Source organism: Biomphalaria glabrata, chromosome 9, assembly GCF_947242115.1.
Source record: "Biomphalaria glabrata chromosome 9, xgBioGlab47.1, whole genome shotgun sequence".
Taxonomy (NCBI): domain Eukaryota; kingdom Metazoa; phylum Mollusca; class Gastropoda; family Planorbidae; genus Biomphalaria; species Biomphalaria glabrata.
In genome coordinates, this window is record NC_074719.1 from 13,973,409 (window position 1) to 13,988,279 (window position 14,871).

The following is a 14,871-nucleotide window of genomic DNA, read 5'->3' on the forward strand; positions in this document are numbered from 1 at the left end:
TCAACAACAAAATAAATCTGTGCGATTAATAATATTTTTACCAATTGTTTTTTGTTTAGCGCTATTTCATGCTTTTAACTTTCTCACTACGCTATGATCCTATCACTTATCTGGACCAGTTGGGACTATTGGGTGGGGGTGGGGTGGGAGAGAGAGAGAGAGAAAGGAGATGAACTCATTGCTCACACCTCCTCAGCTAGTGAGGTACTAGTGACTAAAGAAGATTGTATAGTTATATAGTGTTTGTTTCAATTTAGAGCGACAACCTACACAGGGGACTAATTCAGCTTATACACCACTCCAGTCAAGTACAATTTCTTTCGTTTGAGATACCAAACAAAACAAAACAATTAATTAGCAATAGTTAATTAACTTATAATTAATTTTGTTAAAAATTGATTCTTGTGTTGTCAGGTAAAAGAAATAATTGAGCTAAATTTCAGTTTGATCCAAGATTGGGTGTTGGAGAAATAAGATGTACAAACTTTTTACATACAGAGTGAGTTGATATTTATAAGCTTTGTAAAAATGAGAAAATAATAGTTGTGTTAAAATTTGGTTGATGTGTTGGTATGCCAGTGAAAAGCCTATTGATGTGAGATAGAGGTTCTGTTATTTTTAGTCCAGTTTTTGTTCTATAGAAGGTAGTTAATACAACATATAAATCAAGAGCCTAAGTTAATTAGTCACCTTTTCAACCAAGCGATCCAACTTGGGCTTGAGATCATTCAAATTTTCTTTAGCCCAGTCCAGAACCAAAGAAAAAAATCTTTGCTCCATTACCTCATTGGTGATACTTTCATCCAGACCTGAAAGCATGTCAAAATCTTTATCATTACAATAGAATGAATGGAAACATTTTTAAACAAGTCACATTTTTTGGTAATCAAGATACAAGTGATACAAATCAGCATGAAAAAAATGTCTGCTTATTAGAGGGGATTGTAAAAAGACAGCCATTTTTTAATTCACATCACGATTTTATCAGAATGTGGGGCAGAGGATTTTCTCTAAATAAGATGTTTGCTAGTATGAGGTTACAGTGACCAATTTTCTCTCCCCCCCCCCCCCCCTTTTCCCAAATATCTTAAATTTTTTTATTTTTTTTTAAATCCTAATTATGAAAACAGTTGCATTACAAACTATTTGTTTTCCAAATAAATCTGAACATGTATATAAAAAGAAAAATGGAAATCTACTGACCAACTACTTCCACCTGAAGGTCTGTGAGTCCAAAGAATGATTTACTCAACATGATGTCTTTTAGATTGGACCTAATGTATTCATCCACAGCCTGTTTAAAGGCCACATCCTTGGTGAAGCGGCGGATACCTTTCAAAGTACAAACAAGTTAAAATCAGAATGACAGGCACATAAGGTGGAATTCTAGAACAATTCTAAATCAAGCTGCTGGAGCTGAAAGATAGGAGGCTTGTGGGCTATCTGATGAGAAAAAGCATCTCTATATTGCTCTCTAGTCAATATTTATAGGTAATCAGGCTAATAGGAAACCTAAGAGCTGAAAAGAAAATAGAATTATTTCTCTCTGAAGTCACTCCAGTACTGAGCCTACAATTGCCTAAGAATACAAAAAGTTTAACCACTGAGAATTCCTGAAAATTTATTAGAAAACAAAAACGTTTCTTTAGCCTTTATTTAAAAAAAAAAAAAAAAAGATTAAGCACAGAAACCCTAAAAATAGTTTTTTTTTAAATAGGTCAATTACCAGACTGCTAGCTAGTTGCAAGTCGGGATTCTGCCAGGCAGGGTGGGTGGGAAGTGTGCAGAAAAGGTTTGTTTGTTTAAGCGTATAATGTTTGACCTCACCTTAGGGAATCTAGTAGACCCTGTACATCACCATAGCGTAATTCTGGGCTCGCTTCATTTCTGTTACATTCTTTCCCATCGTTTCCTTTACTCTCCATTGATTGCACTTACGCTCATCTGCGTTTTGAGGAGGATATTCAGAGGGTGGGGATGATTAGTTGTTCACTTGGCTGATCAGCAAGTTCTTAATTATTGACAAGGGACACAATTTCTTTGCTTTTCATTGCCACCCTAAGTGACTTTTTTTTTTTACATTTATAGAACTCAAAATGATGAGTACTCTCAAATTATTTACTTTGAAATCAACAAATAAGCAGAAATAGTACTTGATTGAAAAGTCTACTAGACTCATAAGTTGATGACAAAGCTGCAAAGATTCCATTGTCTCTTGGCCTTCTGATCTTCCTATCTTATCTGACATTTAATAAAAAGATTAAATTGTTAAAATACTATTTCTGATTATTTGTTTTTCTTGTAAATATGGTTTTTAGAAAATATATACAATATTTCTTTCTATAATTTAAACAAAATTTTGTATTATTGTTTGGCAAAAGTCTATAAAATAGATCTAATGGGCAGTGTAGTAGGGTGGCAAAAAGAAAAGGTGTCATAATACATAATGACATTTAATGAATGGACAGAACATGTACAGACAAAAGACAACCAGAGAGAATTCTCCAGTACACAAACAGCTATGGTGATGTGCATCTCTAAGCCCCAGATGATAATTCTTAGGAGTGTAAAAAATAAGTAGGCCCTGATACCTAAACAGTTGGCGGTGGTCAGATGGTTGGCCAGGAAACCAGCGCAGATTTTGGTGGCAGTCTCCATTTTAAGATTCAATGAGGTGGCATAGACGGCAGGTACATTTTCTAGCGGAACATGAAGCCTGGGGAAAAAAGGAGATATCACATAGAGAATACTTTGTTGTCATCAGAGTTGTCTGAACTTATAGTAACATTTCAAGCTAACTAATTCATTGAATTTATGAAAGCTATTTGTTTAATTACATAACCAAGTGTCAACTAAACCTTATTCAGGTTATTGTACTAATGAATAAAAAGTCTTCAAATTGTATTTTAAAATTATATATAATATAATAATATTTATTTTAAAAAAAAAATTTAAATCAAGATATATTAATATTTAGTTGTTATTCATAATTTAAAGAAACAAAATTAAGTAGATTAAAGAGAGACTATAAAAAGGAAAATCACAATCATGTTATAAAAAATCTATGTTTTCAGAATAAACACAAGCTTTAAAAAATCAATCAATCAAACTATAGCAAAGAGTTTACTAATAGGTGGACACTTATTTTTCAAATGAAAAATATATCTTTCAGGTTTCCACCATCTTGTTGAAAATGTGACATTTATAATATAATTTATACTCTGATATAGTTATCTCATTATGATTAACTTCTCTTCACCTTTACATCTCATGCAGGGAAACTAAATGAAAATAGGAGATTCAAGTTGTTTTCACAGATTTTCAAAGGTTGAAATTAATTGCATTTTTCCCCAGAAGTGAACTTTTACATAGAATAAATATAAATTTAATTGTAAATTTAGAGAACTAAATTTTGCCAACTATAAAAAATATTTTTCCGGTTGTTGATTATCCATTTGTTGATTTTCATCTCAACATATAAAAATCTGTCATCAATAACAAAATAACCACAAAATATTTTTACAATTAAATAAGTACATCTATTAGGTAAATAGAAAAACAAATCTAAATCGACCACCTGCGGACAATGGTTATGCTTGCCCTGGATGTGGCAAAATATGCAGCTGGGGCTGCGCAGCCAGGGAAACAACCTTCACTCCTCACTAATCTTCAGACTCGAAGACAAGCCTTATTATTATTATTAGGTAAATGTGGTCAACATTGATAATTAAGTTAAATTATATGTGCAGTCTATAATATACATCTCCCAAGCCCAGGATCGAGACCACCAAATGACAATGCAGAGTGCATATATTAAACTACAAGACAGCTATCCAAATAAATAATTTGTTATCATCCTCCCACTACCTGATTACTCAAATCAGACTGACCAACTTTATCTAGTAACCAGATCTACCATGATTGAACATTCTCCTTACCTGCCAGTATACATATAATCCAGCAAGTATTGGAATCCATTATAGTGAACATGCTTTAGTTTATATGTTGGCAATGGCTCTGTGGTCTCCTCCAGGCCAGAGAAAAAGTCAAACAGAAATGGGCTGCAAGCTGCTAATACTGCACGATGGGCCTGAATCTCATGGTCTTCCACAACAAGAATAATATCACAGAATTGACCCTGCTTGCGTAGCTTGTTTATGCCTTCCAGGACGAATGAAGAGTGACCCTCTTCCAGGAAGTCCAGATAAATAATGTCACCATTGTTCAGCTCTAAAGTCTCTGACGTTTCATTCTGGTAAGATTTACTCCTGGGAAAAGACTTGCCAGCTGCACCGTTGGACTCATCACCGTTTCCAGCTTTAGTCAGGCTGGGTGTGGGCAAAGTGGGATTGTACATTTTGTCAGACTCTGGTGGGGGAGTCAATAGCCCTTTGTTATCTTCCAAAAGTTTCATATATTACAGTAAATACCTGCTGAGAACAACAAAAAAAAAAACACTCTCATCCAAACTAATAATGTTATAGCTGTTCAAAAATATAACTAAGTGAGAAGCTAGTTTGTTTATTTACAATCTAATGTCAGTAATGTGAAGATAATACAATGAAGTCTGAAGTGAATAAAGCAGCAACATAACAATTTGGAGAACATTTTCTTTTTTTTTTTTTCAGAACAAGTCATTTAATAAGATTTACTTTCATTGAGTAATTATGAAAGAGGTCTATAGCTCTAGAATCTAGAATGAAAATAGATCTAGTTTATAATTTAATCATAAATATTATGTAGGCCTCTAAGTCTTGATAAATAACATATTAAAGGCCCTAGAAACAACATTGGATAGTGACATGTGACTTGTCAAAGATTAGGCCTCATTAAAGATCTAGACTAGTAAAATAATTTTTGAAACATTTTAATAAACTAATTTTAAATGTAATTATTTAATTTAGATTAAGTTCTAATAATGGATGTAGATTAAATTGTGGGACTTTGTAAGCCAGCTTTTTATCTTCTTAATCTAGTTGTATATACTATATAGATGAAAATTTAAAAAAATAGTCTTAACTCACACAGTAGACCTCTGCTAAACTCTGCTTTGTGCAAGCAAGAAATGGTAGAACTGAATTACTGAACAAATATCCTAAAATGCTGTCCAAATTGGTACAAAACAATATTCCAATCTCCAAGTAGTCAGTCAGTAGTAAAGTCAAATACACAGAGAGAACTACACTGAATGTAGATCTAGGCTTTATAGTCCCTGCCCCTATTGTTACACAAGTGTTCAAGGCCAAGACACAGGCACAAGTCTGTCACCCAATACTGTCTGATACATTTTGTGCTGGGTGGGGTGGGGGTGGGGGTGAAAGGGAGATTATTAGGTCTTGACCACAATGTTCCAGGTCACTGATTTTTACCTTAATCTCCCCTTCCTGTAAGCACATTTTCCATTCATCCGATGAACAATACAGTGAATAGTGCTACTTGGATAAGGCACACTAGCGTTGGCTTCCATAATGCACTACTTTCTTTTAGTTAGGCACACAGCAAACTAGTAGTAGCCCTTTAGTAGCCTACTTCAGGTCTAGAGCCTCAGTATAGACAGTAAAAAAAAAACACCAAAAAAAAAACAAACAAATAGATCTATATAGATCTAGAAATCTAGATTTATATCTGTATCCAAATAAATAAAAAAAGTGTGTTTTTCTTTGACTAAGTGGCTCTAGATAGATCTAATCAGAATCCAGAAATCTATGTAACTATGTAGAGTATTTAAATAGTTTTTTTTTTTTCAAGACCATGTGTGTGACTGGTAGATTCTATATTCTAGATACTCTACAATCTAGATTCTACTTGACAGTTACATAGGTAATGAACAGGAAGGAAATAAAAATTAAAAAAAAAAAAACCTGCTTGTTTCGATTGTTCTGTCAGTACAATTATCCAGGACGTAGATTTAGATAGGCTTATACATACACTTCTGACAGTTAGTTACTTAAAAAGTCTTTAGGCCTACCATCTCGCTGAGAACAGCCTTCGCTTGTTGAACTTTGGTGACCTCAAAAAACCAGATCTAGATCTATAACTAACCTAAATTATTTAGACTAACTCTAGACGGCGCATATCAGCATATGTGTTTATCTAGACATTCTAGCTCTAATCTAGACTTCTATATTCTAGATTTTGAGTCTAAAATACAAGATTAGACAGGTTATTGTCAAGCTCAACTAAATCTAGATCTAACTATTAGTCTGACACCAATCATGATCGATGTCATCAAGACATCAACTGAATCCCCCCCCTTTTTTTTTTTCCCTTCTTCTTGGCGGGAAAGTGCTCACGTCGTTCCCCGGGGAAAAAATGACACCGTCTAGCGCCGTGAGTCACAATGTGAACAAAGAACGAGCAAGTAGATTCTAGAATCTAATTCAACAGACACACTACTACTTACTAGATAGCATAGCATGTTTCTATCACGTCACAATGTCATCAACACTGCTGCTATATGTGCTACTAGCACTAGGAATATATAATCAGCGCTAGGCCCACGTGTAGTCAACACACAGGACGGCTTGGCACAAACTTGGCCACACTGAAACACACGATAACGGGATTCGCGCGCGCAACCAGCGCAGTTTGAGCTGGCGAGAAATTTTGCACCAACACAGTAGCGGTCTCCAGATTGTAATTTATGGATACCAGGGAGAACTTGGCTAAATACCTTATCTAAATCTAATAAACAGATTTGGGAAATGGTGTTGGGGGTACATATGGTAAATAAATATCAGCAGGTTAAACCATTTCCTTTTTTATATCTAAAATGTAATCTTATTAATATATAGAAATAGCACAAGACGTTCGGTAGAAGTGAAACTGGGCCTAGGAGGGAAATGTTTGGGAACAACTCATTTCTAGCGAACAGTACCGATTACCGTCCTTGGCAATGAAAGAAAAAAAAAAAACAACAAAACATTGGTCCACTTCTGTGTTTCGGTTGATAGTAGTGTTGATGGATGTAGGTCCGGCCCATAATTAGCACAATGTCGCCTGATCAACAGCAGGCGTGAAAGATGAACTAAAGAAAACAACGGCTTTCAAGTTCATAGAGCGATAACCCGAACACGTAGCGTTATATACACCTAGATCCCTGTCTCGCTAGGATGAGGCAATAGCTTGAATAGTCCCACGGTAGATAGGAGCACCCAAGACGAGGATCATTTGTTTCAATTGAGTGCAATCACGCTTGATAGTTGGACAAATAAAACGTGGGTGTGTGTGTGTTGATGGAGCTAAATGTGGTTAAAAAAATGTATCCTACTAAAAGCTCTTTTAAAAAGTTGGATGTTATAGTTATGGTGTGTGTATGCTTTACTGGTTTAAAAGTGAATGTATTCTGGTGTCATTTTAAGGATTGACAGCACGTGTGTATAATTTAAAAAAAAAAAAGGGTGGGGGCTGATAATAGGGAGAGGAAACCACATGCAAATATTGAAAGACGAGAACAGTAGATCTAATGTGAGTTGAGAGATTTTTTAAATCCTTTAATATCTTGTGATTTTAATGTACATTAAGTGTATTTCTACACTGAGGTTGAAATTCTGTAAATATTTGATAATACAAAGGTGTTTTTTTAAAGAAGATTTCTAGCACTACTTTAGTTGGTGTGAAAAATTAAATACATACGCTAACAAGGTTTGCTTGGATTAGCTCTCCTTAGCAACGTATCTCTTAACACGGCGTCCGGATGACGGAGATGGAAGAGAGCCCCAACAACCCTGTCACAATCCACACACCGTTTTACGGGAGTCTGTTTTATGGCGGACACCCACACGGCTGACGTGATAAACAAAAATTAGAGGTTTCCCTGGTGTATTCGGCTTTCGGCCTCGCCTTTAGCCCAAGTGGCTTGGGATACACAAAATTTCGGAAACAGGGCGGATCCCTCACATACTGAACATTGTTCAAACAAGCTGGTGAAAGGGAGATCCCATGGGCATAGAGTTACAAGTTAGACTCAATTGTTATGACTATTACAAATTTGGTTGGATTAGCTCTCAGGAGCTACACCACTCAAAATCGTGGAATAGAAGGCGTCTGTACAGCGTTCAACGTTTCTTTCAACATTCATGTGACGTCATGTTATTGGCAGCACACACAATCAAGGCCTCATGTTATCTATATCCCAGTGTTTACAGGACTTTCAGCTGATATATCTCTAACTCGATGTAAACAAAAGATTTATCTAATGAGACTTAATCAGTTCAAATGGAGTACACACCACGGGCGGAATGTGTGGCCGTGTATATCAATGCAATGGAACATTCTGGTAAAGCACAGAAGGAGAGTTACGAAAAACTGCAAGATAACTCTATTCAAGAAGTACTGATAGATCTATACATGTCGCAGATTGTCAATAGCTTAGAGTTTCATCTCGCTGTCCACTCGTACAAGGGCCGTTACTGATATAAAGCCTAATCGTTTAAAAACATACTGCCCACCACATCTATTGATCTGAAGCTAGCAGTAGTCAATTCCCTCTTTTGGTCAGTGTGTGATAGATCAGACATTTACAAAGTGTCGATCTGGATGTTTAATAATCGATAAAAAGCATTGATTTCTCATTCGATGAAGAATAGTTTGTACGGTTCCTCTGTACATGATGTGTGTGTGTGTACATTTCGTATTGATCTGTACAGAAGTGATCTGGTGAGTAACGAGAAGGAGAACAAGCACAAAATATGGTTTAAAAAATCAAAGCTTATGTAAGTGAAAAAACAGCACATTTACACATCTCTCTCAATATTTTAATATATTAATCAAACAAAGCATTAGGGTTTATTAAAAGAAATTTCTATAAATCAAATAAGAACATAAAACTAAAATGTTATTTAACCTTGGTTAGGCCAATAATAGAATATGCATCCTCTGTTTGGGACCCCTCAACTCAAGATAACATTAAGAAACTGGAACAGACACAAAATAGAGCAGTGAGATTCATAACAAACGAATATTCACATTTGACTCGAGTAACACCTTTCTAAAATCACTAAATTTAGAAAGCCTTCAGGATAGAAGACTCAAAAGTAAAGTAGCAATCATACATAAAACACTGAACCATAATCTTCAAATACAATAAAAAAAATTAATAAAATACTCTGAAAGACACAAAGATAAAGGTACATTCTTCGTCCCATATGCTAGGACAAATTTGTACAAATACTCCTTCTTCCCTAGTGCTATTAGAGCATGGAATGAGTTGCCTGAGCTAGCCAGGAAAACCAGTGACTTGGCAGAATTTAAGTCATTGGTTAATATGCATGACTAGATGCATGACGCGTAGGACGTAATCATCTCCTTTTTTGAAGTAACGTCTGTATTATATAAGATAAGATATTTTAAGATTAAGATGTATCTCCCTTTTTCTATACCAAACAAAATTAATTAATAACCACTAATTGTAACTTTTTTAAAAAAAATTGATTCATGCTTTGTTAAGGACAACAAATAATTGTGCAAAGTTTCAACTTGATCCGAGACTGGGGAGAACTAACGTGTACCAAATGTGTACAAGACAGACAGATGGAGTCAGTTGATAGAAATACAAACACTACGAGGATGAATCAAGGCTCATTTCGTTTCTGAAACTGAAGTAGTTCTTTGGAATAATACAAACGCCGGCATCACCCAATTGTTTTAGAACCAAAACCTTGAGATGGCAATGCAATGAGAAGGGACTACGATGAATTTTGTTTCTCTTTAACGAAACTCCACCCTGGCAGGACAAATAATAGTAAAATAATAATCAAGTTGCAAAGTTACTACACCAACACTTGGCTGTGACACATAATTTGATGGTAAGGATGCTCCCCCTTATCACAAATACTTGCCACAAGTTCCATGGAGAAAAAAATATCTCGAGACTTTTATTTTGCATTAAGTTAATTTTTTTTAAAATTTATTTTTGATAGTAAATTATCATTAGCATTCTTTCGTTGAAAGTATACTATAGAAAGTCAATAAATACAACTAGGTAATTTGTTATGTCTCCAAAAGACAACAGTTTGAGACTCACTGCTGAAAGACGTTTACCGAACATAAACAAAAAAACTCTTCTGTCGTAACTGCTTATAAACAAAATGACAATCGAGTGACATTTACGGACAGAATGTCACAAAGAAATGGCAAGTTCTTCTTATGTAGGTAATCATTATCAGGGATTTAGGCCCCGCCTGGAGGGCTATGTGTGCGAGGTCATGTCAAAGTCATCTGAAGGAGACCACCAGAAAACAGAAGTAAACCAATATTGACGTGTAACCTAAGGTCACGGCACATTATCTACCGCATGCTTTGTACACCTTAAGTTGGACTGTCTACACACCACACAGCCATGACATAGAAAGCTGTACATTGATATATAAACTCTTCTGAAGACGTCATCACTTTATGCCCCGCAGGAGGTTTGGGTTAGAGAGTAATCATTATTTCATTTCATTGAGTTGGAACTTTCTAGAACATACTGTAATTGAATCATTAGGAAAAAGTATTCATAAACGTAAGACTTCTGTAGGTCTTCGTAGCAGTTGTTTCAAATTTAAATTGAATTTACCTGATCCTGAATTCAAAAGGTGACACTAGGGAATGAAAAGCATACGAAGACTTGATTCAGTTTTCATGAAATAATAAATTAGTAAATTATTACATCATTTTCATAAAATAAAAAATTAGTAAATATCTACAGTATTATTTTTCTTTAAACAGCCACTGCTGATTCAACATTTGTATTAAACAAATTGTGTACTCCAGAGCTCTTGTCAAATAAACTGCTAACTAAAGAGTTTTCTAAAGGGAGAATATCACACTGAGTCTTTTCACTTGAAACTATGGACCTTGTGTAGGTCAGATTTACTGTCCAGGGCAGTAAGACGAGAGGTTGTACAGCCTCTAAACCTAATCTGCGTGGATAGGCTACGTCAGAGATCAGGCTCAGGTAAAAGTGTGTTCAAGTGAAATCTTGTTTTGGATTGACAGCTAAATGGTCTTGCCTCAAGCACTGCCAATGTGGTGTGTGTGTTTGACCTTGACTTCTGTGACGACAGAGTTGACAAATTTTAAATTGCTTTGACCTTCCCACCCCCCCCCCCGGCAAATTGTAGCTATAGACAGACACACACACTAAGTTGTAAACCAAAAGTGTGCATTAAATCTATAGCCCATATATCGAAATGTGATATATATTTATTAGTATTGATTTCAGCCCTTTGAGAGGTCCCCCCCCCTAAAACGTATTATCTCTGTCTAGGCACCTGCCTGAAGATAGTGTTACAAATGACCAGTGACAGGAAGAGGTTAACGTGTGACCCCGACGAGATAACACAGCAGCTGGTGTTCCCTGGAATGTACATGTATAAACAGAGACAGGATGTGACGTGTCCTTACATGTTATTCCAAAAGGTACTAGCAATGTCCTGTGACAGATAGAGGTCACAACTTGTGACCCCGGCAAGATGACACTGCAGCCAATGTTTTCTGGAATCTACATGTATAAACAAAGACAGGATGTGACGTTTCCTCACGTGTTATTCCAGAGGATACTAGCCGTGTTTGTGCAACTTTGGACAAGCGATTAGGGACTCTATATAAGCCAGAGAGTTAATGTGAAAGTCAGTCGTATGGAGTCGTGAGTGAGCCGTTACAGTCGATACAGACTATGTAAGACGTGTGCGGCTCTGTGGAAGAGAAATGTGTACGACTCGATGCAAGTTAACTAGGGTAGAGTTAACTGGAGTGGACTACTGTCGTTAAAGTCTATACAGCGAACTATAGTGGACTTGAGCCGTTACAGTCGATACAGTCGATGTAAGACGTGTGCGGCTCTGATTCGGTAGACTTGAGTACGACTTGGTTCAGTTTTGGAGACCTGGAGCGACACTGGGAAGTGTGTCGTTGGTCTGTTCTGTGGAATACGGCTCGATGCAAGTTGAGAAGAGAGGAATTGCAACGAAGTGAAGAGATGCAGTGCAACGAAGTATAGCTAACTGTAAACTGACAGATATTGTACAGTCTTCTACGCTACATGTTACAGTAATGTTAGAGTTAATAGTCATTAAAGTTATATGAAGCTGAAAGTTGAGTCGTCAAGTTCTTTGCAGTGTTTTTATTTGTGTGTCTACTTGTACATTTAGCCAGAAGATTCAGAAATACGTAACAATTGGTGTCAGAAGTGGGATCTTTCTGGCTAGAATGTATTCCACCAAACTTCTTAATGAACTTGACATGAAAGAACTTAGACAAGAGCTTCGAGAAAGAGGTCTACAGCTTAACGGAAATAAGGAAACGCTAACAGCACGTCTCAGACAAGCCCTGTTGGAGGAAGATGAGAATCCAGACACTTGCCAATTTGAAATCAAACCTAATACGATGGAGCTCCTGAGAACTTTGCAATACAAAATGAACTCGGTGAAAGAGAGCATTAAGAAGATTGAACCAGAAATCAACACCAGATTTTCTTCATTTAACCAGTTGATCATAGCCATGAATGAGAATGAACAAATAGCTACCACGACCAACAAGACAGAAGAACAAATAAAAGATCAAACGAGAATCATGATTAATGAGCTGCTGAACACCCAACAGTATCAGATTGAGTCGACCGATGAAAGAGCTACACCATTGATGAACAGTGAACAATTGTCCAACCAAGAATGTGGCGATACAGACAATTACGATAGGGATGCTGGTGATGGTTGTGCTGTCTTTGACTGTGATAGCAAACCAAATGAATGTGGCCCACAAGAAATGAAAAGAGACTATAGCTGTTATTGTTTCAACGAGAAGCTGAATGAGACAGTTGAAGAAACAAGAGAAGAGACCTATAGTTCGACCGAAGATTTTGCTAGAGATATACCCGATATGAGTACCTCAACCAGCCAGACAGAACAAGACAACGTTGGGTCTGCGTCCAAGCCTGTTGCTGTGGGCCTTAAAGACTTCTGTCTTCTATCTGCCATTGTCTACGAGAGGAACTCGAAGCTGGATTATTGCACCCATGCGTTTGACAAGAACTGTACGTACGTAGCTATGCAAGAAGACTGTGAATGCCAAGAAATACACCAGCAAGGTCTGGACTTAACAGAAGATTGTCCAGCTGTCAAGATCAGCGCGAGAAGCCCTGGTAAAAGTCAAGGAAACACAATAGAATCAGATGCTGAAGTTGATGGACCTTTGCACGTTGAATGTTATCAACCTGCCCCACAGTCGAGTCCTCCAGACTCGGATGAAGGTGATGACGTGTTTGACAACTTGCCTTCAAGTGGACTTGCAGCTCATTCGCAAAGCACTCATCGAAGAATAATGCTGAAGCAACTTGTTAGATCAACAGTCTTGATGACTACAGCTATGAAATACAATGCCTTCTTATGTGCTAAGTCGCTGCCATCAGCATTGATCGACAGGAAAGCAAGACAACGACAACGACATCAACGCAACCAAAGAAATATCAAATATAGGAGGCGGAGAAAGCGACATATGCAGAGTGCAACGTGGATGGCTCCAACAAGATCAAGATACAAGCCCACCACTTCTCCCACTGATAGACCCCCACCTTTCACTAACGAAACTCCATAGCCCATGTTGTTAGAAAGATTCTGTCCGGAACCATCAGACCAAAGAAGAAAGCCTTACGAATCAGTTGAAAGTGTGAAGCCACTAAAGAATAATCTAAGAACATTCCTCATTAGAATAGGTTTGATGAAGTATAACAGAGGTTTTAGAAGAACGCTAATTAAGTCAGAAGCAAGAAGGACAGAAAAGAAGTAGTTTAAGATGCCAGAACTGTATTGAGTAACCATCTGTGACAGAACTGTACAAGAAGATCAACCCAACATCGTACAAACCCAAGTCAGTTGCTGTTGTTTAAAAGAAGAGCATGTGAATATTGCTGTACTGTGATGAACCTAGTTATCTCTGAAGAAGCTCTGTAAAAAGATGCTTGAAAATGTAAAACTCAGCCAGTGAAGCACGAACTCGTTAGAATGCTGATGAATTTTCTTGACAAGAGTGCCCAATGTCGTCATCTGAAGGTCGATGTTTCCATACCAAGATTGATGAAAACATTTGTGAGGAGCTGCTGAAAAATGAGGATTTGGCTCCCATTCTTCTATGGAAAGAAGATGGACAACGGCCAGATTGAAAGAACATCTCTGAGAAGGGGGCAACCACCAAAGCTTCCTACTTGATCGTCGATCGATTTCTTCAGTATCGTGGTGAAATGGAAACTGTTCGGGACGAACAGATCTAAGAAGGGGGCAGTGTTACAAATGACCAGTGACAGGAAGAGGTTAACGTGTGACCCCGACGAGATAACACAGCAGCTGGTGTTCCCTGGAATGTACATGTATAAACAGAGACAGGATGTGACGTGTCCTTACATGTTATTCCAAAAGGTACTAGCAATGTCCTGTGACAGATAGAGGTCACAACTTGTGACCCCGGCAAGATGACACTGCAGCCAATGTTTTCTGGAATCTACATGTATAAACAAAGACAGGATGTGACGTTTCCTCACGTGTTATTCCAGAGGATACTAGCCGTGTTTGTGCAACTTTGGACAAGCGATTAGGGACTCTATATAAGCCAGAGAGTTAATGTGAAAGTCAGTCGTATGGAGTCGTGAGTGAGCCGTTACAGTCGATACAGACTATGTAAGACGTGTGCGGCTCTGTGGAAGAGAAATGTGTACGACTCGATGCAAGTTAACTAGGGTAGAGTTAACTGGAGTGGACTACTGTCGTTAAAGTCTATACAGCGAACTATAGTGGACTTGAGCCGTTACAGTCGATACAGTCGATGTAAGACGTGTGCGGCTCTGATTCGGTAGACTTGAGTACGACTTGGTTCAGTTTTGGAGACCTGGAGCGACAC

The 14,871-nt window shown here is 37.2% G+C and overlaps 1 protein-coding gene across 7 annotated transcripts in view; it reads right to left on the minus strand.

The window, feature by feature from the left end:
* Positions 1 to 14,871, minus strand: part of LOC106067714 (influenza virus NS1A-binding protein homolog A-like) — a 125,897-nt gene that overhangs the window by 6,980 nt on the left and 104,046 nt on the right. The window contains exons 1-5 of one of the 7 annotated variants that reach the window (XM_013226943.2): positions 6,404 to 6,564; positions 3,939 to 4,433; positions 2,592 to 2,716; positions 1,204 to 1,332; positions 691 to 809 (exon numbers count right to left, since the gene is read on the minus strand). In XM_013226943.2, the coding sequence (XP_013082397.2) occupies positions 691 to 809; positions 1,204 to 1,332; positions 2,592 to 2,716; positions 3,939 to 4,414 (849 nt within the window). In that variant the 5' untranslated portion in view covers positions 4,415 to 4,433; positions 6,404 to 6,564. Of the gene's footprint in view, positions 1 to 690; positions 810 to 1,203; positions 1,333 to 2,591; positions 2,717 to 3,938; positions 4,434 to 5,024; positions 5,239 to 5,861; positions 5,881 to 6,403; positions 6,565 to 14,871 lie in introns of those variants that run through there. The other 6 variants (XM_013226944.2, XM_056041939.1, XM_056041941.1 and 3 more) reach the window with 6 other exon arrangements.